At 37.8% G+C, this 22,281-nt stretch overlaps 1 protein-coding gene across 2 annotated transcripts in view; it reads left to right on the forward strand.

The window, feature by feature from the left end:
- The window catches only part of LOC148037610 (zinc finger CCCH domain-containing protein 30-like), a 29,616-nt gene extending 16,687 nt beyond the window's left edge, over positions 1-12,929 (forward strand). The window contains exons 1-5 of one of the 2 annotated variants that reach the window (XM_087676561.1): positions 202-394; positions 9,636-9,845; positions 10,014-10,138; positions 10,224-10,336; positions 10,431-12,929. In XM_087676561.1, the coding sequence (XP_087532687.1) occupies positions 329-394; positions 9,636-9,845; positions 10,014-10,138; positions 10,224-10,336; positions 10,431-11,617 (1,701 nt within the window). In that variant the 5' untranslated portion in view covers positions 202-328 and the 3' untranslated portion in view covers positions 11,618-12,929. Of the gene's footprint in view, positions 1-201; positions 395-9,635; positions 9,846-10,013; positions 10,139-10,223; positions 10,337-10,430 lie in introns of those variants that run through there. The other variant, XM_087676562.1, reaches the window with a different exon arrangement.
- The last annotated feature ends 9,352 nt before the right edge of the window (positions 12,930-22,281 follow it).

Consider the following 22,281-nt stretch of genomic DNA (forward strand, 5'->3'; position numbering starts at 1 on the left):
CAGCCATTTCAAGCAAACGGTAATTATGGATCTAAACAATTCAATTCAAATTTCAGAAGGTTTAATCCAGGTCGTTTTTCATCACCATCTTTCCGCAAGAATTGGCCTAAACCACCTGCAATACCATCCACTGTCAATCCAAATCCTAAGCCTATTCAACAAGCAAATCCAAATATACCCAGACTCCCAGCCATTGCAAATAATGTGACCAAAGCCAAGCCTATCGTATGCTACAAGTGTCACCAGCCAGGCCATCTCGCAGCAAATTGTCATTCAAAGAAGCCATCAGCACATATCAACTACCTTGGAGCTATGGACGAAGACGAGCATGAGGATATGCCGGATTTCACTGAAGAAGAATATGATCCTACTACTACTTCCGACACTTTACCAGGTATGCCTACTTTACATTCATTGTTGACTATGAAATGTATGGTGCATGGAAAAGAAAGAACTGTATTGCATGATGACGGTAGTACGCATGACTTTATTTCAGCAAAATTGGTAAAGGAATTAAAATTGCATACAGTACCTACGCATTATCGCATAAAGGCTGCATTTTTAAGTACTAGGTACAATGGCACACAAGAAGTTCAAGATCTAGAAATTCAAATTGGTCCATATATTGAAAGAAGAAATTTCTTAGTTGTCCCATTACAGTCTAGCGACATTATTCTAGGAATGCTATGGAGACACCAACATAATCCCAATATAGATTATTCTACGCACACAATGAATATTAATTTTCAAGGAAAATCTATTACCTTATTTGGTATGCATGCATCTCATATGTTTCCACTGCTTTCGCATACTCAAGCAAAACGTGCACTACGCAAGAACACTAAATCATATCTCATTTGGGTGAATGAATTGCACGCAAAAGAAACTCATATGCACCCTAGACATAAGGAATTTCTTGGATATTTTAAGGACTGTTTTGCAGAATACCTACCACCCGGTTTACCTCCATCACGTCCAGAAGACCATAAGATTGACCTAATACCTGGCACACAACCACCTTGCAAAGCCCCATATAGGCACAATCAAATAGAGCAAAAAGAAATCCAGACTCAAGTAGAAGAATTACTAAATAGAGGTTTAATTCGACCTAGCAGTTCTCCATTCGGTGCACCTGTGCTCCTAGTCAAGAAAAAGAATAATACTTATCGGATGTGTATTGACTACCGAGCATTAAACAAGATCACTGTAAAGAATAGGTATCCTATACCTAGAGTTGATGACCTTATGGACAAGCTGCAAGGATCTTCTATATTTAGTAAAATTGATCTTAAATCTGGATATCATCAGGTGAGGCTAGATAGATCCGACATATTTAAGACTGCATTCAGGACACAGTTTGGCCATTACGAATTCTTAGTTATGCCATTCGGATTAACTAATGCACCTGCTACTTTCAGTAGAATGATGAACCGTATTTTTCTAAAATATCAATATTGTGTGATTGTTTTCTTTGATGATATTTTAGTATTCAGTCAAAGTGAAAAAGAGCATTATGAGCATTTATCATTAGTTTTTCAATTACTGAAAGAAAATCAATTGTTTGCAAATCCTGACAAGAGTGAATTCTTTAAGACAGAAATAAAATATCTAGGTCATATTGTATCAGAAGAAGGAATAAAAGTTGATCCTAAGAAAATTGACGCAATATTGCATTGGCCTATTCCTAAAAATGTACATGAATTACGCTCATTCCTTGGTCTTGCTAGTTTCTATAGGAAGTTTGTACGTAATTTCTCATTACTTGCTTTACCACTGACCAAACTTCTTAAGAAAGGCATTGTTTATCAATGGACTGAAAACCAGCAGAAATCCTTTGATTTACTTAAACGTGCATTGACCAATGCCCCTGTCCTACAATTGCCTGACTTTAACAGACCATTCTTTTTAGTTGTGACTGATGCTAGCGGATCAGGAATAGGAGCCGTGTTAATGCAAGATAACCATCCAATAGCATATTCTAGTTCTAAGCTGAAACCCTCTGAGCTCAAATATTCCACTTATGACAAGGAACTCTTAGCAGTTGTCCAAGCATTGAAACAATGGAAGCATTATTTAATGGGTTCAGAATTCATGATAAAGACCGACCAGCAAAGCATTAGACATCTACTTAGCCAACCCCAAATTTCTGACCGCCATATCAAATGGGCTTCATTCATTCAAAGTTTCCATCCTATCATTCAATACCAACCTGGAAAAGAAAATGTAGTTGCTGATGTATTAAGTAGAAGACCTGCAATTCATAACATTTCTATCATATCTTTTGATTCTTTGATTGCTATGAAAGACACATATCACCAGGATATTACTTTTCATTCTGATTGGCAAAAATTAGTTCAAAATAATTTCATTCCTGTTGATTCATTGTCATATAATGATGGATTTATGTTCTTTGAAAAGAGACTGTGTGTTACTATTCCATTCCGATCTTTTGTTTTGAATGAAATTCATTGTCCCCCATATCAAGGTCATAGAGGTATCATCTCTACATTACGCATGTTAACTGAAGATTTTTATTGGCCGCATATGGATGCAGATGTGTCTAATTTTGTTTCTGAATGTTTGATTTGTCAAAGAATAAAGAGACATCATGGTAAACAGTATGGGTTATTAATGCCTTTATCTATTCCATCTAAACCTTGGGAACATATATCTATGGATTTCATTACTGGCTTACTAAATACTAAATCTAACCATGACATGATTTGGACAATTGTAGATAGATTTAGTAAGCAAGCATATTTCATTGCATGTAAGAAAACTTTAACAGTATCACAAGCAGCACAGTTATTTTTGAAAACTGTTTTTACTAACCATGGATTGCCGAAAGTGATTATTTCAGATAGAGATTTTAGATTTTGTAATAATTTCTGGATTACACTGTTTGCAAATCTAGGCACAAAGATTGATTTTTCATCTGCATTTCATCCAGAAACAAATGGACAAACAGAAGCCACAAATAGCACTATTTTAGATATTTTACGTGCATACACTATCTCTAAACCTCAAACATGGGATACTCATTTGCATTTATTACAGTTTGCTTACAATAATACACCGCACACATCTACAAAGAAAGCACCTTTTGAAGTTATTTATGGACATAGATTATCTACACCTGTTGCATCTTTGTCTAATAGAATACAAAGTGCCGATGATATTGCTGTTATGCATAACACTATTTTTGATGAGGTAAAGGATATGATTGCTAAAGCCCAACAATCATATACCAAACAAGCCAACAAGAAAAGACAAGCCATGAATTTCAAAATTGATGATTATGTTTGGTTTAGAATAGAAAAGCGTAGACTGCAAAGTGTAGATAGACATCCAGTTGTCAAATTAGCCTCTAGATTCTACGGACCATTTAGAATCATTCATAAGATTAATGACAATGCATTCAAGTTAGAACTGCCATCACATTGGAAAATTCATAATACCTTTCATATTAGTTTATTGAGACTATTTAGAGGACAATTACCTATCCACCCTGTCTATGAAAACCCACCTTTACTAGAAGAAGAGACTGAAATCCTTGAACCAGAAGCCATTATAGACACTGATTACATGACCACTAGAACTGGCCGAAGGTACTCTAGATATCTAGTGAAATTTAAGAACCATCTTGTAGAAGAAGCACAATGGATGCACGCTAGAGACCTAAATGCTTTCCCCACTCTGTTAGCTCCACATTGAGCTAATAGCAATTGAGGTCAATTGCTATCCCACCCCGGGGGTATGATGCCAGGAGGCATATTCCACGGTGGATTCCGTGAGGTTTTACGGTGGATTCCGTAAACTTAGATGACCGGGGTTTATACGCAAAGAGGATTCTTTGTGCGAGAAGTTGATGGGGACGCCTGTCCTTTTCGGGCGTTTCATTAATTTAGTGTGTACATGGGTGATTCCATAGCGGGTGATTCCGCAAAATGCATATTAAATTAATAAGCGTTTATGAGTTTAGAGTGCGCACTCGTAATAAATTAAGGTTAGGATTTATTTCTAACCAGTTGATTTATTTATGTAGCTGAAGACTGTTAGGTATTCACTTTTGTCGGTTTAATTGTGTTATTTTACTAACGATTGTGAATGCTTCAGTTGATGTGTAGAGATAGCAGCAGTGGCGGAGGAAAGCATTGGAGTCTAGCGGGTTTCCGATCTTTGGACTATATTTTGATAGGCGCCACGCCTATATTTTGTTATGTCTATAGAGACATCGATTATTTATTATTATTTTGTATGCGCTTATGCGCCTGGATATGTTATTTTTATTTGGACATTGAGATTGGGCGTGCCAGACTCTTTGGGCACCGTCCATTAGCTTTATTTTCCTATTTTTGGTAGAAAGCAAACTCAAAAGCTAAAAGCTTGTCATATTTTTGTAATTGGGCTATTTTTGAGCAAAAAGATTGGAAATATATATTAAATACATGCTTTGTGAAGCGCTCACACAAGGCATGGGGGAGATTCAACCCAATTTGTCTCTTGTCTCATGTCGTGCTTGTTTTTACATTGGTTTTTGTGCTAAAAAGTAGAGTGCTTTGTTCTTGGGGACCTTTGGGAATTCATTACGTGAGCTACCTGCGTCCGATCTGCGCACCAGTCAGGGCCACATGTGGTTGTACATCACAGATAGAGTTAGAGCTAGAGTTTGAGGATGAGGTTGCTTCATCAACTTCTTGATCAGGGTTCTCGAAGTTGGACAAGGAGATGGTGCACAGATAGTCAGAGTTCGGATGAGTCATGAGTCACGACTCGTGATATACAGGAGTCAGTTTAGTAGTGCACAGTCCAGACTATAGTTACTAGCTGTACATTGATGTTGATACTTATAGTCTCACTGGACTTTGGAGTTTTGACAGATATATTCACATGATATAGTTATATGTATCATTGTATCTTGATTCCACTTATTATGCTTCTTGATTCCTGTTCTATTGTTCTTGATGCCAGTTTTTCATTGCTCCTTAGATCATAGATTATTCATGAGTCAAATTCTAATTCATTTTATTGCCTTAAGTTTTAAAAATTGAGTCTTAATTGCATTAAGCTATCTTAAATTTTAACCATTGAGTTCTTAGTCTTAACTCCTCAATCTTCACTCGTGAGTCATAAGTCGTGACATGTGTAATGAATCATGATTTCAATCATATGACATAAAGACTCAAAGTTTTGTATGAAATTTGGATACATGTTGTTGTAGGCATTGATATATTTACATATCCACATAATACTGTATTTTTTTAAGTGTACAATTTGAACCGTTGTTTCGTTGTTTTCAAAATTTGGTCAAAACTTTGATTTTTTCCGTTTCTGTTTCTTGCTTTCGAAACTCCCTCGTACTATGGAGGTGTCAGTGAATGTGGATAAGTGATGCGGTGGTGGATAAGATAGTGGAGGATAAGAAGAGGGATAAGAAATAGGATATACGGTGGTACCAAAATAATTCTTAGATTAATTTTCAGTAATTAAAGGTTAAAAATTAATATTTAATAATGGATAATGTTGGAAAAACCATTTGGGAAGCCTCCCACTTGGCAAACTTGCCGATATAGACTGGTAAAAGGTTGAAGAAGAGGAAAAACGAGATCATTCTTGTTGTAGCAAATGTGGATGAGCTGTGAGCAGCCACAGTCTATTTTCAGCCATTGTAGCTAGCCACGAGTGAGTTTTGAGGAAACGATTGTAGATTCAGATCCTCCACAACAGTTGGGCGATTGTGTCTAGGTACAAGGTGACAATTGATTTGGATGTCTCAGTTGTCGACGAGAGCATTTGATGCTGTTGTGGTAGGGCAGCAGTTGCATTTGACTGATTTTTAGTCATTCTTCGTGACAAAACTTTGAATTTTCTCTCTCTATAGCTTTCTCTCTCATCTCCTAGCCATTTCACAGCCTTGCTTCGAAGATCTTAGCATTTGGATCCTTGGAGGTTGAGAAATTGTAAATTTTTCTATTGTAAATCTAATTTACAACAAAAATTAAGGTTTAGGAATAGTCTCGGAAAGTGTGCCAAAAATTGGAAGCTTCAAGACTTCGATTTTTCAGGCTGAAGGTGAATTTAAGCTAAATTCAGGTGGAGGACTAGCCAACCATTGAATTTGGGGCATTTCCATAATCTATTGGAAGCTCCAAGACTTGGATTTTTCAGGTTGAAGGTGAATTTCAGCTAAATTCAGGTGGAGGACTAGCCAACCATTGAATTTGGGGCATTTTCATAATCTATGAAGTGGGTGAAGGCCAAGTAAGTACTCGAATTAAGGGACAAATCAGATTGAAGACTTGCTGGTCACTTTGGACAGCAAGGGGAGTTTGGATTGTGAAGATGATTAATAGTATCCAATTGTAAATCAACTTATTCTTCATTAGAGCTAAAGAAATACCAAAAGGGGCGTCAATTTTGGGGCCAATCGGTTGTGCATTGTTCAAGATCAGTAGGTAAATTTGTATTTTTAGATTTACATTTATTGTTTGTTGTTGTAAGAAAGTTGTAATCAGGGATTTACCACCCATCCATGGAAGGAAGGTTGGTTTCAATTATCCCCTTTTTTAAGATGATCTCTTCAACCATGAGGAATAGAATAATCAAAAATAAGATTGTGCATACCTGACATTGGAGAAAAAAAATAAGATGGAAGTGGTATGTAATCTGTGTCAGTTTTCACTTAAGGATGGCCAATCCAAAGTGGAGATTCTGCCATATCTACATGGTCAATAGTTTTGTGTACTGAATCTAAAGAAGGAAACATAGACTTATCTTCAATTTGTTGTTGAGCCTTATGCATAAGGATGAGATTGTACACAGTGGTTGAAATCTTGTACGATCGATGGACTTCATGGTAGCTCAAAGTTTCTCCACCCATGCTAGATCTAGTAGGGGCAAGTTGGGGGGCCTACTATTGTTCGCTTCTTGATACGCTTGGTTGTGGAGTTGGGAGTGGTGTGTCGGTGTTCAAAGTCATTTGAACCTTTTTTGTTGTTCTTGTTTTTGCGAATAAGCTCTGCGATCAAGTCCAAGGTTTCTCAAAGAGAACTTGGCTCTAATATTATGTGACAAGATGCTCAAAACACAAAAACACAATACCAATTCTATGAGAAAGCACAAATTGATAGTGTAGAACACAATTAGGGTTAGGGTAACTCAAAGACAATAAACACAGATTATAATGAAATGAATGATTGTTGAATATACAATGCTCATGCAGCAATCACACTATGTAGAGAGTGAATATTGCATCTCAAACTCTTGTATCTTGAGGATTAGGGTAGGGATAATGAGATGGAGAGTGTGTTGTACTCTAAATGGATCTTGAAACATAGCAAGGTAGCCTTTGGATATCGAACACAAAGAAACGCAGCCAAAGAAGGTTTGATATGATGTAGATAGTAGTGCGGGAGAAAGACACAAAAAATGCAAGCGAGAAAAGAAAAAACAACACAATGCAGCCTGTTTAGGTTGGGCGATAATTGTAAGAGAGGAAATTGTGAAACGCGGCCAGCAAAGGTTGGGCAATAGTTGGAGGAGAGAGAAAACAATGCAAGCGGCAGCTCCAACAGCAAATGTAGGCAGATTGATGATGCAACAGTCACGTGGCTAAGATCAGCTTCGAATAGTGGGTGGAAGGTTGGAAACAGATACCGGATTGTTGTAGACAACAATGGCCAGCTTGGACCGCGATGTCCTCCGTGTTCGAGGTGTGGGCAATAAGTTGAAAGATCTGAAGTTTGCAAAAATGAGATTAAGGGAGAGTGGTGGGTTACATACCTATTTATAGAAAGTTTGGGGCACTGGAATTAAGGTTTTGCATGTGGGACACAATAACTCTCCAGGATCGCATTTCCTTTAAAATAAAAGGTTTTCTTTATTAATTAAACATGTTTTGGGATTGTTTAAGTCAAACTTATGCATTTTTAGCTCAACATTGGCAAGGGGAGTTTGTTTTCAATGAGCTAGTCAAGTTTTATGTAGATCTTGACATATGCCAAGAGTTTGTCAACATGAGTACACTCATGGAGAGTGATATTGAAGCAGAAGGATTGTAGTGTGATTGAGATGGCACAAACTATGATAAGGCATAGATAAACACCTTAGTATTCATGGGTCAAAACAATGGCCATTGTTGTCCACATCCTTAATTGGTCCTCTATATTGGCTGTGATTGGTATGACACCTTTTGAGGCTTACTTTGGGCAAAAGTTGGATGTGTCTTATTTTAGGGTGTTTGGGTGTGATGCTTATGTTCACATTTGGAAGAAATAGACGAACGAGTTTAAGTTGACTTTTAAATGATAAGTGTTCGTGGGTTATAGCTTGTAGTCCTAGGGATATAGGCTTTATGGTTCCATTTTACAAGAGATAAACACGAGTTGAGATGTTTGGTTTGTGGAATTTTCAGCTACAAAGGGGGTGTTAAGAATCCTATACTTGGAGATCGAGGTGATAGTTGGGCAGTTGACCCAATGCCGTTTGGAGCCTCTACCTCTTAAGGTTCCACCATCAATGGAGGAGGAGATTGCTTTACCACTAGATTTACTCGTTGAGTTGGCCTCGGTGGACATTTTAGAGACTTTGGTAGAGGTAGAGCAATGAGGGAAGTATTGATCTTCTTGTTGGGCATGTGATACACTTTGTGATGTAAGGATTGAAGGAGTTTCTGAGTGAGGGTAGTCGTAGGATGGCTTGTGGCGATCTTGAAGAAATCAGACACACCATTGAGCTTGTTTGTATTAACTATTGTTTGATGTCTTGTGCCATGCAAGATAGAGAGCAAGAGTTGGATGTGATTCAGTGGAATGGCACTTGGGATCTTGTGACTCAATCCACTCATAGGAAGGTGATTGGAGTTGAATGGGTCTTTAAGACCAAGTGACACTATTAGATCTAGCCTTCCTTGGTTGTGTTTGTTGGTGTTCGACATACGGAGGTTGCCTTTGCTGCGATTCGGGATCCGTTTGGAGTATGACACACTCTCAGCTGATAACCTTTGCCTTGATCTCAGAGACACGAGAGTTTGAACCTTGAGGTTTAGTAGTCATTGCATAGTGTATTTGTTGCATGAGCATTGTATATTTAATATTCATTCACTTCATTATTCATTGTGTTCATTGTCTTTGAGTTACCCTAACTCTAATTGTGTTATGTGTTTGTGCTTTGTTGTATGATTGGTTTTGTGTTTTCTGTGTTTAGAGCATTTCTTCAAACCTCAGAGTATCCTAGGATTATTTTGAGCATGCTAACCTTTTCTTATACTCTCCCTGCGTATTTTGGCTTTTGGCCATGTTTCAAAAATTATCACGCTTTTTTGAGTTCTGGTCAATGTTACCTGTGTGACAGCACCCTCTTGTAGACTGTGTTTACTCAGCTAGCAATCAATGTAAGTTTGCATGTTGCATGAGTGTATGGATCAAAATTTCTTTTCATTTGGTTCTTGTGCCCTTTGTTTCATTTTTTTCAAGTTGTCTAAAATTTCTACATTCTAGGATGTTTTTGGCAATGCATAATTTGCTGCTACGTGTTGTGAACTCAAGCTGTCAAGCATCTGCACCATTTTTAGTTTAGATCTACCTTTATCTGATATAGGACCGTTCTTCTTTGGCATGCTTGTTACCTCTGTTTAGGTGCGGCTATTTGCTGCAGAAGATGCACCATATTTATCAAGAGAACTTCAGCAGAAATTTCTAGAGGGAAAAAAAGGTGGATTTATGCATTCTGTGACCCAGATATCAGCAAGGGATATGCTTCCAGGTTCTGAAGGCTTGCCTCTGTCAAATGCCGAGATTGATCCAAAAGCAGTGCCTCTACAGATACCTTGGCAGTGTCCTCAAAAGGTAAGTGGAAAACTTCAGGAGTCTGTTTCATGAAGCAAGCCGGTCATTTCTGTCCATAGTTAGAGGGGGACCTTCAGGAAACTCTATGCATCACCTGTTCTGTCTTTAGGGGGATTCATGGCATAGGTGCTGCTGTGTGTTTTCTGAAATGACAGTTTAAAATTTCAGTTTGTATGCAAGCATGCATGGCACGTTGCTGTGGGGGATGAGAGCTCTGAAGGACTTGCAGAGAAACAAAGAGAAATTAATGTGCAGGAAGCCTGCTACTTTCAAATTGCTGCCATCCCAAATAGGTAGGTTAAATTCGCACCTTTGCAGATTTAAAACAAATCAATTAATTTTCCTTCCAATTTGCTTAGATTGTTGTGAAATTTGCAGTCCTGAAGAGCCACAAGAGGTTTACTCGAAGATTGAGGATACTCAAATTCCTCAGATACCATTAATTCCTGTTGAAGATGACAATGAACAAACCGATGAAGAGGCTCTCCCAGGTATTTTGTGAGCTTGGTGATTCTGACATCAGAGATGTGCTGTATGTTTACTGATTTCACGGATGCATGGTGTTTATTCAAATTTCACATGCAGGTCATGCCAGATGTTTGTCGAAATTTGAGCCCTCTCTGTCCATGAAGGAAAGACAATCCTTAGGTCAGATTCAGGAGGCTGATTCTTTCAAAGAAGGCTCCACAGGACAGACAGCAAGGTGCATGGCTGCAGCTCCTGCAGCAGCAAAGCCTAGTACTGGCTTAGATTCTGCATTTCTTAAAATAGCAGACCTGAATGTTGCTGCTGCAGCTGCAGCGGCATATGGAGTCTTGAAAGCCCAGGAAAGAGGCTCACCTATCGATCATAATTTGCTAGTGAAAATTTTGACCAATCCTGTTCTGATTGAAAATTTCGTAGGATCCAACAAGAAGCTTTTCTCACTGACGATGAAAAATGGAGTCACCATGTTTGAAAGAAATAAACAGTCTAAGGTAGTCAATAACAGTGCTGCTGGTCTGCCTGGATCAAAGCTGACAAACGTACCAACTAAAAAACTTAACCTGATTTACAATGCAAGTGGCCTACAGAGTAAGGAAGAGGCTGGAAGAAACCACTTTTGGGGTAGTTCTGGTGCTCCCTCGGAAGGCACGTCGAGGCAAGTTGTGGGAAGACATGGGACACAGTTACCAAACCATTTTTTTCACTCTGGTGTGAATGTAAAACCTTGTACGGTTGCAAGCAACAATGAAGCACAGTCAAGGCACAGTATGCCGTCAGGATTTGATGCTCCAAGGCGTGTTCCGTCAGCTGGTTTTGATGAACCTCGGCTGAGGCATGCTCTGCCACAAGGTTCTGATGCCCCGAGGCATGCTATGCCACCGAGTTATGATGCTGAAAGGCATGATAAGCTACCAGGGCCCAGTGTAGAAGGTCGTGGCATGCTTTCTTTTCCACGTTCTGATAAGGAAAGGGCCGGTTTGACATCAAGTTTTGATGTGGGAAGGCATCAAGTGGATGGTCCAGGACCAAAAAACCAGCTGCTTTTAGGAAGCAATAGACCTGTTCCAGCTGTTTCAGTGAGAAGTGATGCTATGCCTGTAGAGGGACTTCATCCAAGATTTGACAAGCTTTGCGTGTATTTCAATAGACCAGGAGGCTGCCGCTATGGTTCAAATTGCTTCTTCGTGCATGACAGTTCTATTGAGAGGCATCATACTGAGCAAATTATGGGGGACTTCCCTAGGTTGCAGAAAAGACCTAAGATTGATATGACAGGAATGTGGTAACGGGAGTTGTTTTGCTATTCTCAGTGCGTAAGACTAACAACATGGAAACTGAAACTGTTTATCAGAGCAAGAAATGATTAGACCCTCGAGCCGTGTTTCAGATCCTCCCTCTTGGGGATGCCACAATGCAAAGTGTGGTGGGTGTGAGCGTGCATGTGGGTGTGTTCCTTCTTTCCCATACAGGTTAATTGGAGTGAACAGCACCAGCAAAAATACCACGAAGCCATCTTCATACATCCTTCACAGTTTGACTTCCTTTGAAACTCTTACTGGCAGTCATACTGCTGCACGTGGAAACAAAAGTCCAAGGAAAATAGACGAAGACAGGACTGCATGAAGCAGAGTTAGGCATGAAACTGAAATCTCAAGGTAGCAGTTTGTCCTTTGGCCAACAGGTAAAATCAGTTATGTGGTTGTCTGAGTGATCTCCTGAATGGATGAAACCTGGTCTAAGATAAAACACCGTTTGCATAATTAGCACAACAGATTCACAGTGCTGGCTGATATGTACTGACCATTTGAAGGGAAAGGTCCCAATTTTGAACCTGACTGACAAAACTTATGAAAGACGTGTACGATGGATTAGGGAGTACCTGTGAACAATGGTGATAGCAATCCACCTGTTCGAGTGCCTGTTCAAATGGGGTTGAGTCTTTATATGTGATCCCTTGTCTTGCATACACTTACCAAAGTCGTGAAAGTTGGCCCTAAATGCACATCTGGTAGCTTTATTTTGGAAATTTATCAAGAGAACTGCACACCCGAAATCTACCAGAGATAACCCTCAAGAAGTTGCAAATTCACCATTGCTCAACAACTTATTTTATCAAAACCAGCACATGTGATAGTACATCTAAGACAATCAAGCAACCCAAAAGTACCTACCATATGAATATTGGTTTGATTTTTCTATAAATAACATGCACGAGTATCCAGAAATAGTATGTTACAGCGTCTGTTACTGTAGACGAAAAAACACGTTAGGCAGTCATTAAGACATGGTTTGAGACGGCAGTATTCAGGTGAGTATTCATCTGAATCTGAGTAAATATGCCCAGCATGGCCTAGTCCTTTAGCCTCTTGATTAGTAGCCCAGGTTACAACATTATGTTTGTGATTTTGCAGCTTGTAATTTCTCAATGTGCATTGGGTATCATGGTCGGTACTTGTTGATAGGGTAGATCCTAGTGTGATCAAGGTTCATTGATACTTGGACTCATGAGCTATTGTACCTCCACGCAAGAACAATGCCATTGTGACAGTTTGTTCTATTGGCTAATATTCTGATAGGGAGGTGCCCCTTGTGGGCATTTGGCTCTTGTATCTCAGCAGAAATCAGTTCTTAATGGAGAACATGTCTTTGACATAAATGAGATCAAGCAATCTAGTAAACAGAATTGAATTGACGGAGGTAAGTCTGAAAAGGCAGATTGTTTAATGCTTGTTATACAAGCATACGTCATTGTTTCCTTTGATGATATATTGGTTTTAGCAAAATTGAAGAGCATAAAGAATATTTGTCCTCGGCAATAAACCCTTTGAAACAAAACTAAGTGCATGCCAATCTTGAGAAAAGTGATCTCTTTCAATTTGAAACAAAACAAGAACATCTGACCTCCGTAATAAAGTGATTTCTTTCAAATTGAAATTGAATATCTAGGATACATAGTCTCAAGAAAAGAAATTAAAGATGACCCTAAGAAAGTAGAAGCATTTTTAAATCAGCTTAAACCTAAAAATGTACATGAGGTTTGATCTTTCTTAGATTTTGGTAGCTTTTATAAAAAACTTGTGAACTTTTTTTAATTATAGATAAGGCATTTCAACAAGAATGGAGGCTAGCCCTCTAAGGGTCTCATCTATAGGCATGGGCATAAACATTAGTTAGTCCATAATGGTTCTATACAACTACTTATTCTATTTAGGCATGGCCATAAATAAGAGCAAAGTAAGGCTTCAATTGACTCTTATAGAAGACATTTTAAATCCTTGTACTAGGAGCTAACTCCAATGAATTTTTACTCTTTTTTGAAGGACTAAGATGTGCCTCGTATCATCATCTCTCAGTTTCTCAAGTTTGGTCTTGTGCTTTGTGAAGTAAATCTTGCATTTTAAACACTTTTATGTTTGCTTGTGTTTAGACATCTTACAAAAGTAGCTAGAGGTCTTTGAATCTTATTACATGAACTTCAAAGGTGCTATCCCAAAGCAAACATGTGTAAAGTTGTAGAAAAGCTCAAGCAAATGTAAATGATTTGAAGAAGCTTAGGCATTGTAGCAATAATGTTTGGAGTGAGTCTCCAACTATTTATTTGACCTATCTTTTTGTTTGTCTATCCAAGGATGATCAATAGAAGGGGAAAATTTTGTGCTGAATGAATAGAAAATGCACTTTCAAAAGGTGCCCATGAACTTATAATCCTTGTCATGTGCCTCCTCCATAGGTTATTTATGAATCTTGAAGGAAGTTACATAAATGACTTGTTACTTGAGCAATCAACAATTGAACCATGGTGGAATTGAAGTGGCAATTTTGGTAAGCCAATCAACAACAATAAACATGAATATTTCATTCTAGCGTTTTATCTAAAATTAAAATGCCATATTCTTTCACAAACCTTTTAGTAGAAACTCTTGGAGATTTTGTTAAGAGGTATTTGATATCCTTGAATGCTATAAATACATATTGATGATCTATCAATAGAACATGAATGGTAATCCATACAAAGTGCTAAATGAGGCCATGTTTTAGCATGTGTGGAGTTGATAGAATTTGTTAAAGACTAGAGAGAACAAGGTATGCCCCTTATATGTCCAATTATAATGTAGCTCCACTATATCAATAAACATGTTCACATATATGGTAGAGACTTTGCAATTGTATTTTTGTCCTTGCAAAAATCATACCACTTTATCAAACAAGCAAATATATGTAGAGACTTTGCAATTGTATTTTTGTCCTTGGATATGAAATGTCGAAATCATACCACTTTATCAAACAAGCAATCATCTATATATTTACAAGGAGATTGGTTTTGAGTAAGAAAGCACTTAAAGCATCTATTGATATTCTTTTTGAAATCGCTTACATAAATGTAATGGTGCTAATTATTAATAGAATATATGATTGTAAATACTTTTTTGCCATGAACACATAATTAACACTATTGTTTATTGAACTTATCACTTAAAAAATGCTATAATTGCATGACATTGAAATAGGATTATTACCATGTCTTTACCAATTGCATTACATTAGACAATAAGTGGAAAATAAAAATCTTAAAAACTAGGCATAATGAGTTATAGCAATCCTTGACTTATTTTGCAATCTCTTCTCTCACATTTGGAAGGATCGTGCAAATGCTTATTCATTAGCTTTGGTATTTAATTTAGGCTCTAAATGTTGGGGGTAAAGGGGCCTTTGCTTGGCCGTCCGTGTATTACTACATTGATAATCATCGCCACTGCACACTGCAGGTGGTGGGCGCCCGTCATTGTCACTTTATTCTTTATTTTTTTAGTGGCAGTTTGAATAAAGGAAGGTCCGGTCACACATTGTGACTGTTGGAGTTCCCATTTCTAGTCTCTTCCTTTTTTGCTCTTACTCTCCCGCCATAGCTCTTGAGTCCAATCTTCGATCCGTCGCTCCTTTTCAATTGGTATCAGAGCTTTGCTTTCAACTCTTAAGCTTGGTTTGTGGCATTCTCAGCTTTTCATCGACTTTCCACTCGCATTGGGTCTCTTTTCCGGCAGCCATAGCTCATTCTCTTGAGCTCTCGTCACTTTTCGGCTTTTCGAATTTCTTCATGGTCTATTGAGGTACCATTAAGGCATTGACATTGAGGTATTGCTTCATTATTTCAAGGTTTACTTTAGTTCTCAGGTCTCACAGGTTGTAAATAAGTTGTGGGCAGTCATAGCTCACACCTCTTGGAGCTTCTTTCACCTGAATCTTGCTTCCAACCTATCAAGGCTTGTTGAGGCTTGGTGTAGGCCTTCTTTGGCCCTCATTTGTGCCCCCTTTGGGCCCCATTGTTGACATGTGGGACAGCAGGCCCCCCCAATCAGCTCATGTTTTTTTGCGCTTGTTTCAAAATCTAGTCCAAAAATAACTATTTTTATCATATCTCGGGCATTCGGAACCTGATTCAGGCAAGGTAAGAGTCTAAGTTGGGGTTTTGGCACGCTCCGGACGTGATGGTGATGTCGGATTTGCCAAATTCTAATGATAGAATCTTTTGCAATAGATTTTAGATCTGAGACAACATGTATTTGTATATCTATGTTTGTTTGGGTATGACTACATAATCGGTTTGATGCCTATTGCATCTCGATTAATTGGGGGATTGAAGCTACATGTAATGCTATGATTTTGGCTTGATTTTGGGACTGGAAATCCACAGTTTATAACAGTAAATGCATGCTGAATACTCTTGGACTGAAGCTATCTTTTATGCTTTGACATATGCCTATTGGTTTCGGATGTTTGTCGGGTTATGCTATGATGTCTTGATTATCGAGGGATGACTTTGAGCTTGTCATTGAATCCGGATGCTTTTGAAAGCTTGAGATTATTTCAGTTTGCACTTATTGACATTGGTATATACTTTGACAATGATGCTTCTTGGGTTTATGCATACCCGTTGCCTATGGCTTGATGCTCATGTCACAGTTGATTATCCTATGCATATGTTGAGCTTGAGTGCTCATTCAAGCTCCACCTTGGATACATTTTGGATTATCTGGAGTAGTCTTGAATGTTATTTGGCTTGTCAGAGTTTGGATTGGGATGTATTTGATGTCCTACATGTTTACAGATGCTACATAGAGATACTCTACCGTCTACATGTTCGGGATGTACTATTGATGTATGGCACTGTGTCTTGCCTTGGCTTGAGCTCTTGAGCTCATACATATGACTTTTGTGTCAGTGGGAGCATTCTTGAGTGCTTATCAGACATTGAGTAGGCGGTACTTTTATGCATTGAGCCATTACATGCTATTGAGTAGTTACAGATACTTGAGACTTTGGGACTTCTTACCTTTTGGGATGATATATCATATGTCTTGGTTCACTGTATGCTTATGAGCTAAGTTTTAGTTTTGGATCCGTATCTTTGTGAACTGATACCTACTTGTATCAAGTTTTGATAGCGATAGGAACACTTTGCCCCGTTGCCTGGGGGTGTGCTTACTCATTGGCAGATGTTTGTATGACATACTTGGGTGTTGAATTCATGCTTATCGATCGTCATATGTTTATGCTATGCTCGCATGATACCGTCTTTGGTCTTGGCAGTATCTGATTGCCTTGGGATTCGATTTTGGTACCGTTATCTCTCTTTTACTGAAATCTAAAATTTATTACAGCAAGTATGTATGGATTGACATGGATTTTTCATGTTGAAACACTTTGAAATGATGTACTTTCACTAGTACTTGGTGGGCAACAGCTTTGGTTCCACTTTCCTTGCCATTTTTTCTCGATTTTGGTGATTTTTTGGTCATTTTTTGCAGTAAACAACAAGCAGTTCTGAACTATCTACAGTCTTCCAGCCTGCATTATGGCGAGTTCGTCCATTGATCATGCTATTTTCAACATCACTAAGCTTGATGGTACGAATTACTCTTATTGGAAGAGCCAGATTTGGCAGGTGTTGGTGCAGAAATCACAGATCAAACCTTTGAGGTTAAGCGGGCATCCGCCTACAACTATGCTAGATGAGGAATGACTTGAGCTTGATGAGTTATGCAAGTCCACCATTGTATTGTCTCTCACAGAACAGGTTCACTACAATGTATTTGAGGAAGAACAGAGTGCATGGCAGTTGTGGGATAAAATCAAGAATCTCTATGACAAGAAAAGTCCAGCGAGTCAGATATATTGGCTGAAGCAGCTTATGGATCTGCACATGAAAGAGAATGTGACCATGTCTGCTTACTTGAGCCAGTTCCATGCTATACTCAAGAACTTGACTTCCTAGGACATCACTTTTGTAGAGGATGTCACTCCTCTTTTCTTGCTTGGTACTCTTAATGAGTCATGGGATGTATTCTGCACTGCATTATGTGCCTCTACTGCTACCTTGAAATTATCTGATGTTGAGAGTGCTCTTCTGCAAGAAGAGGTTAACCGTAAGAATTTGGATGCCTCTCGTGTGTCGTATGCTATGAAAGTTAGAGGCATGAATGATGGATATGGAAAGCATGGCAGTGGTAGTGGTCGTGGACGAGATTCTCAGAAATCTCGGTCCAAGTCTCGTGGGAAGTCACGTAGCAAATCCCGTGGCAGGAATGCAGATGTTACTTGTCACCATTGTGGGAAAAAGGGCCATATTAGGCCACAATGCCATGAATTGCATAGTGAAAGGCGCAAAGATAAGGGGAAAGACAAAGTGCAGAATAAGTCTTCCAATCGCAGCATAGTACCTGCAAAGTCCAGTGTTAAAATTGAAGAGATCAATTTATGCAGCTTGAGGATGTTGATGATGATGATTATATCCTTGCAGCTTCTTCTAGTGCTTTGCATATGATAGAGATACACTCTATGTATGCACAGTGTTGGCTCTTGGACTCAGGTGCATCCTTTCATGTGACACCTTGCCGAGAGTGGTTTCATTCATACCGTACAGTTTCGGGTTCTGTGCACTTGGGTAATGATAACTCTCTTGATATTGTGGGCATTGGTGATGTTAGGCTGCAGTTTCCTTCTGGCAGCAGTTTTATTATGCAGGATGTACATCATATACCTACTTTGACAGGCAGTCTCATGTCAACTGGACAGCTTGATAACGCAGTATATCATGTATGTTTTGAAGACTCTGCATGGAAGATCACTCGTAGCAGACTTGTGATTGCGAGAGGTGCCAAGGCTAGCAGTCTCTATCCCTTGATTGTATCAACTTATTCCCTTGATTATGTTTTATCTATGGGTTCTATCCCACATGTATCTCTTTGGCATGCCCGATTGGGCCATATGTCTTTGAAGGGAATGAAAATGCTTTCTAGTTTGCAGTACTTACCACTCCTTGATTATGCACGTTTTGATTCATGTGAGCATTGTCTTTATGGCAGGCAGAGTAGGTCTACGCATAAGAAGTCTGGTAGGCCACGCATGAGTGAGCCCTTGGCATTGGTACATTCGGATATTTGTGGGCCCATGCCTTGTCAGTCTATGGGTGGTGCCAAGTATTTTGTTACGTTCATAGATGATTTTTCATGGAAAGTTTGGGCTTATCCCATTAAGCTGACATCCGATGTCTTGGCTGTGTTTTAGAGATGGCTTGCATTGGTTGAGAACCAGTCTGGGTATAGGCTCAAATGCTTAAGGACAGATAATGGGGGCGAGCATGTCTCATGTGCTTTTGAGTAGTTATGTGATGAGAGGAGTATTAAGTGTCAGTTGATCGCCCCCTACATCCTCCCTAGAATGGTTTGGATGAGCGGATGAATAGAACCATCCAGGAGTATGTACGCAGTATGCTTAGCCATGCGGGCATATCACAGAGCTTTTGGGCTGAGGCAGTTAGTACAGTTGTGCATGTCATAAACAGATCACCCTCTAGTGGTTTGGATTTCCAGGTTGCAGAAGAGATATGGACTGGAAAACCTTCCTCTTATGCGCATCTTCGTGTTTTTGGATGTGAGGCATTTTGCCATGTCCCCAGGGACAAGAGAAGTAAATTGGATTCCAAGAGTGTCAAATGCATTTTCCTTGGTTATGGGAATGCAGGCGGGATGGGTTATCATCTTTGGGATCCGCAGGCGCGGAAAGTCATCGGCAGTCATGATGTAGTCTTCCATGAAGACAAAATGCATAGGCAGCCTGAGAGAGTTGTTGAGATCCATAGGGTCATATTTCAGGAGGAGCTGAGAGCTCCCGCACAGCCAGTTGGGCAGCTTATAGCTGTAGTACATGCTCATGGTAAGGACGTTGGATAGGCAACTGGGTAGGTAACAAAGCCTGCTGTGAGATGGTCTACTAGAGACAGACGTCCACCAGATAGATTTCAGCCCTCGATGTATTAAACATCTTCATGTTTTATATATTTTTAGGACTCATTATCATGTCTCATATCTTGCACACCACAATTATTATTATTATTAAAAATTCTTTAATCCTAGTTACAATGCTATGGTGTGTGTGTTTTTCGCAATTTTTTAAGCTACATTAGTATTTGTTTTTATTTTGTTAGTGATAGATGTTGAAATGATTGGTTTAAAGTTTTTTACTTTAGATAATGAATTATCACTTTGTCTCCAATTTTTAATTGTTTTTGTTTGCTAGATTGTTGCTAATTGCAATTCTCATTATTGGCTTCATTTCTTTTAATTTTGGATACCAATTTGCTACATCTTTGTATTTATTTTATATTGTTAGTAGTGAAAATTTGGAAAAAATTGCATGCCTTATTTAGACATTTTGTTAGTTCATTTATTTGAGATGATAAGGGGAAGAAAATTGTAATTTACTCCTAAACATTTGCATATATAAATTTTTGATTACTTTTGATTGAGATTTTGCTCTTATTTTATAGTTTTATGAAAAAAACATCTAATAATTTCATTGTTTAATAATATTTTCTTATTAAATTAGTTGTTGCATCAAATAACTTTACATTGTCTCGTTAGATATTTTATTAATGCTATATTCATTGATTTTTGTTAAATATTTTTAGTAATAGACCAATGATGTCTCATACTACCACTTCAAACTTTGGGGAGTCTACATTATAGAATATGTAAGATATCATGAGTTTAAAGAAAATGGTATTTTGTTTAGTAAAATTTACAAGATTATATTTAAGAAAGAGGGTTTTAAATTATAATTTGAAAAAAAACCACAAGTTTAGTAAAGTAAAAGGAGTCATTTTATGGCTTTATACCATGTAAATAAATGGCATTTCTTAGTATCCATTTACCTACAAATGCAATATTTGTAATGAGTAAACTACCTAAGATCTCTTTTTCTATAATCGAGTACTCAGATTTTATTTCAGAAAGTGTTTGATTGATAATGAAATCTCCATTTATGAGAATCATGTTGTAATAATACAACACCTACTCCAAGACTAGCATCTTTTTGTAAAAGGAAGGGTTCTTAAGATTAGGATAGTTTAATATTATTACTTTCAAAAACTAATTTTCTTAATTTTCACATGTTGCTTAGTTGTTTCTAAAGTGGACTTGTAATGTTTGCCAATTTTGGGAAGAAATGATTTAGAAAATTTACCATAGCTAAAACATGGTACAATTGTTTAAGATTTTTAGGTTTTGGAAATGCCTTTATAGTGAGTATTTTTTTGGGTCAATTTGGATTCCTTCATTAGAGATTATGAAATCTAGAAAAATTTTAATGAGTGGAATTCCATTTCCATTTTTAAATGAGTGCAATCCATTTGCAATTTTCTAAGTTGTAATTTTAGGTTATATTTTTTCTAAAATTTGTAATACTTCATTTATTACTTGTATATGTTCTCATATTTTTTAATGAATCAAAATATCAACTAAATTAGATTAATAAAACCTTTTTAACAATTAGATGAGCAAAAAAATTATCCACCAAATGTTAAAATTATTTAGGTGCATCAAATAGTCCAAATGCCATTGCTTTAAATTATGTAATACTTTTTTGGTGTGAAATGCTTTTTTTTTTTTGTCTTGTTTATTGATAGGTATCTATCAATATGCTACAACTAAATGCAGAGATGTAAAATATTTGCATTGTCCTAACTCATTTATCAAAGCATCTATTCTAGGCATGGGGTATACATCATATTGTATTTTTTAATTCAAGGCATGATAATCAACACAAAAATAATATTCTTGAGATGTAAAATATTTACTAAAACCTTGGTCTTGCATGTGATGTATGATGTGATACTCCAATAGTGGTCAAAGAAAGTGTAATTTTGTAGCTTTAAACATTGTGAATCTACTCTTAGTAATAGTTAATAATACTTAAATGCAAATGAGCTACTGGCTCATTTTAAAGCTATTTTTAATTATTTAATTATTGCAATGCAACTACAAATATGTCTCATTGTGTAAAATCCTTAGGATGTTCATCACTAACATCTTCATTGTATAGAATATATACTTCATTTGTATTTTGCTCTTCTTAAGTAGACAATTTACATCAGCATGACCATGCTCATTGATTATGATGTTCCACATCTTGATCCATCATGATATGTGATGAATAGAAGAGACTCTGATAAACTTGGAAATCCTGTTTCAGGTAGCTAGTTTGTTAGCAGCAATTGTCTTGAGTAGAACATTAACTTTATAGGTTGGGGTAGCTTTCCATGCCTCCTCGAGGTGCCTTTTCTAGACTTCAAGGAAGGAAAAAGGCTCATCTTTCTTCTAGGATTCAAGGGTTCTCAAAGGCCACTTGGAGTTGTGCTCTTGTCTTAGCAACAACCAATGTACTCCCAGCCAAATTTACTAAGCAAGTGAGCAATTGAGGGCGTCTCAATAGTTAATGTAGGCCAAGGGTCTTTTATCTTGGAGAGAGTGCTATGAAGGCATTCTACTTCCTTGACGTTAAGGCCAAATTGATTGACAACTCGATGAGTTGCCCAGAGGGAAGAAGAATTACCATCCTAGATATCCATCCATCTGTAAAGGCCTTTCTTATGAATCCTAACATTGAGGTTAGC

Source organism: Lygodium microphyllum, chromosome 4, assembly GCF_053477565.2.
Source record: "Lygodium microphyllum isolate KBCC chromosome 4, Lygodium_microphyllum_v1.1.10, whole genome shotgun sequence".
In the NCBI taxonomy this organism is placed as follows: Eukaryota; Viridiplantae; Streptophyta; class Polypodiopsida; order Schizaeales; family Lygodiaceae; genus Lygodium; species Lygodium microphyllum.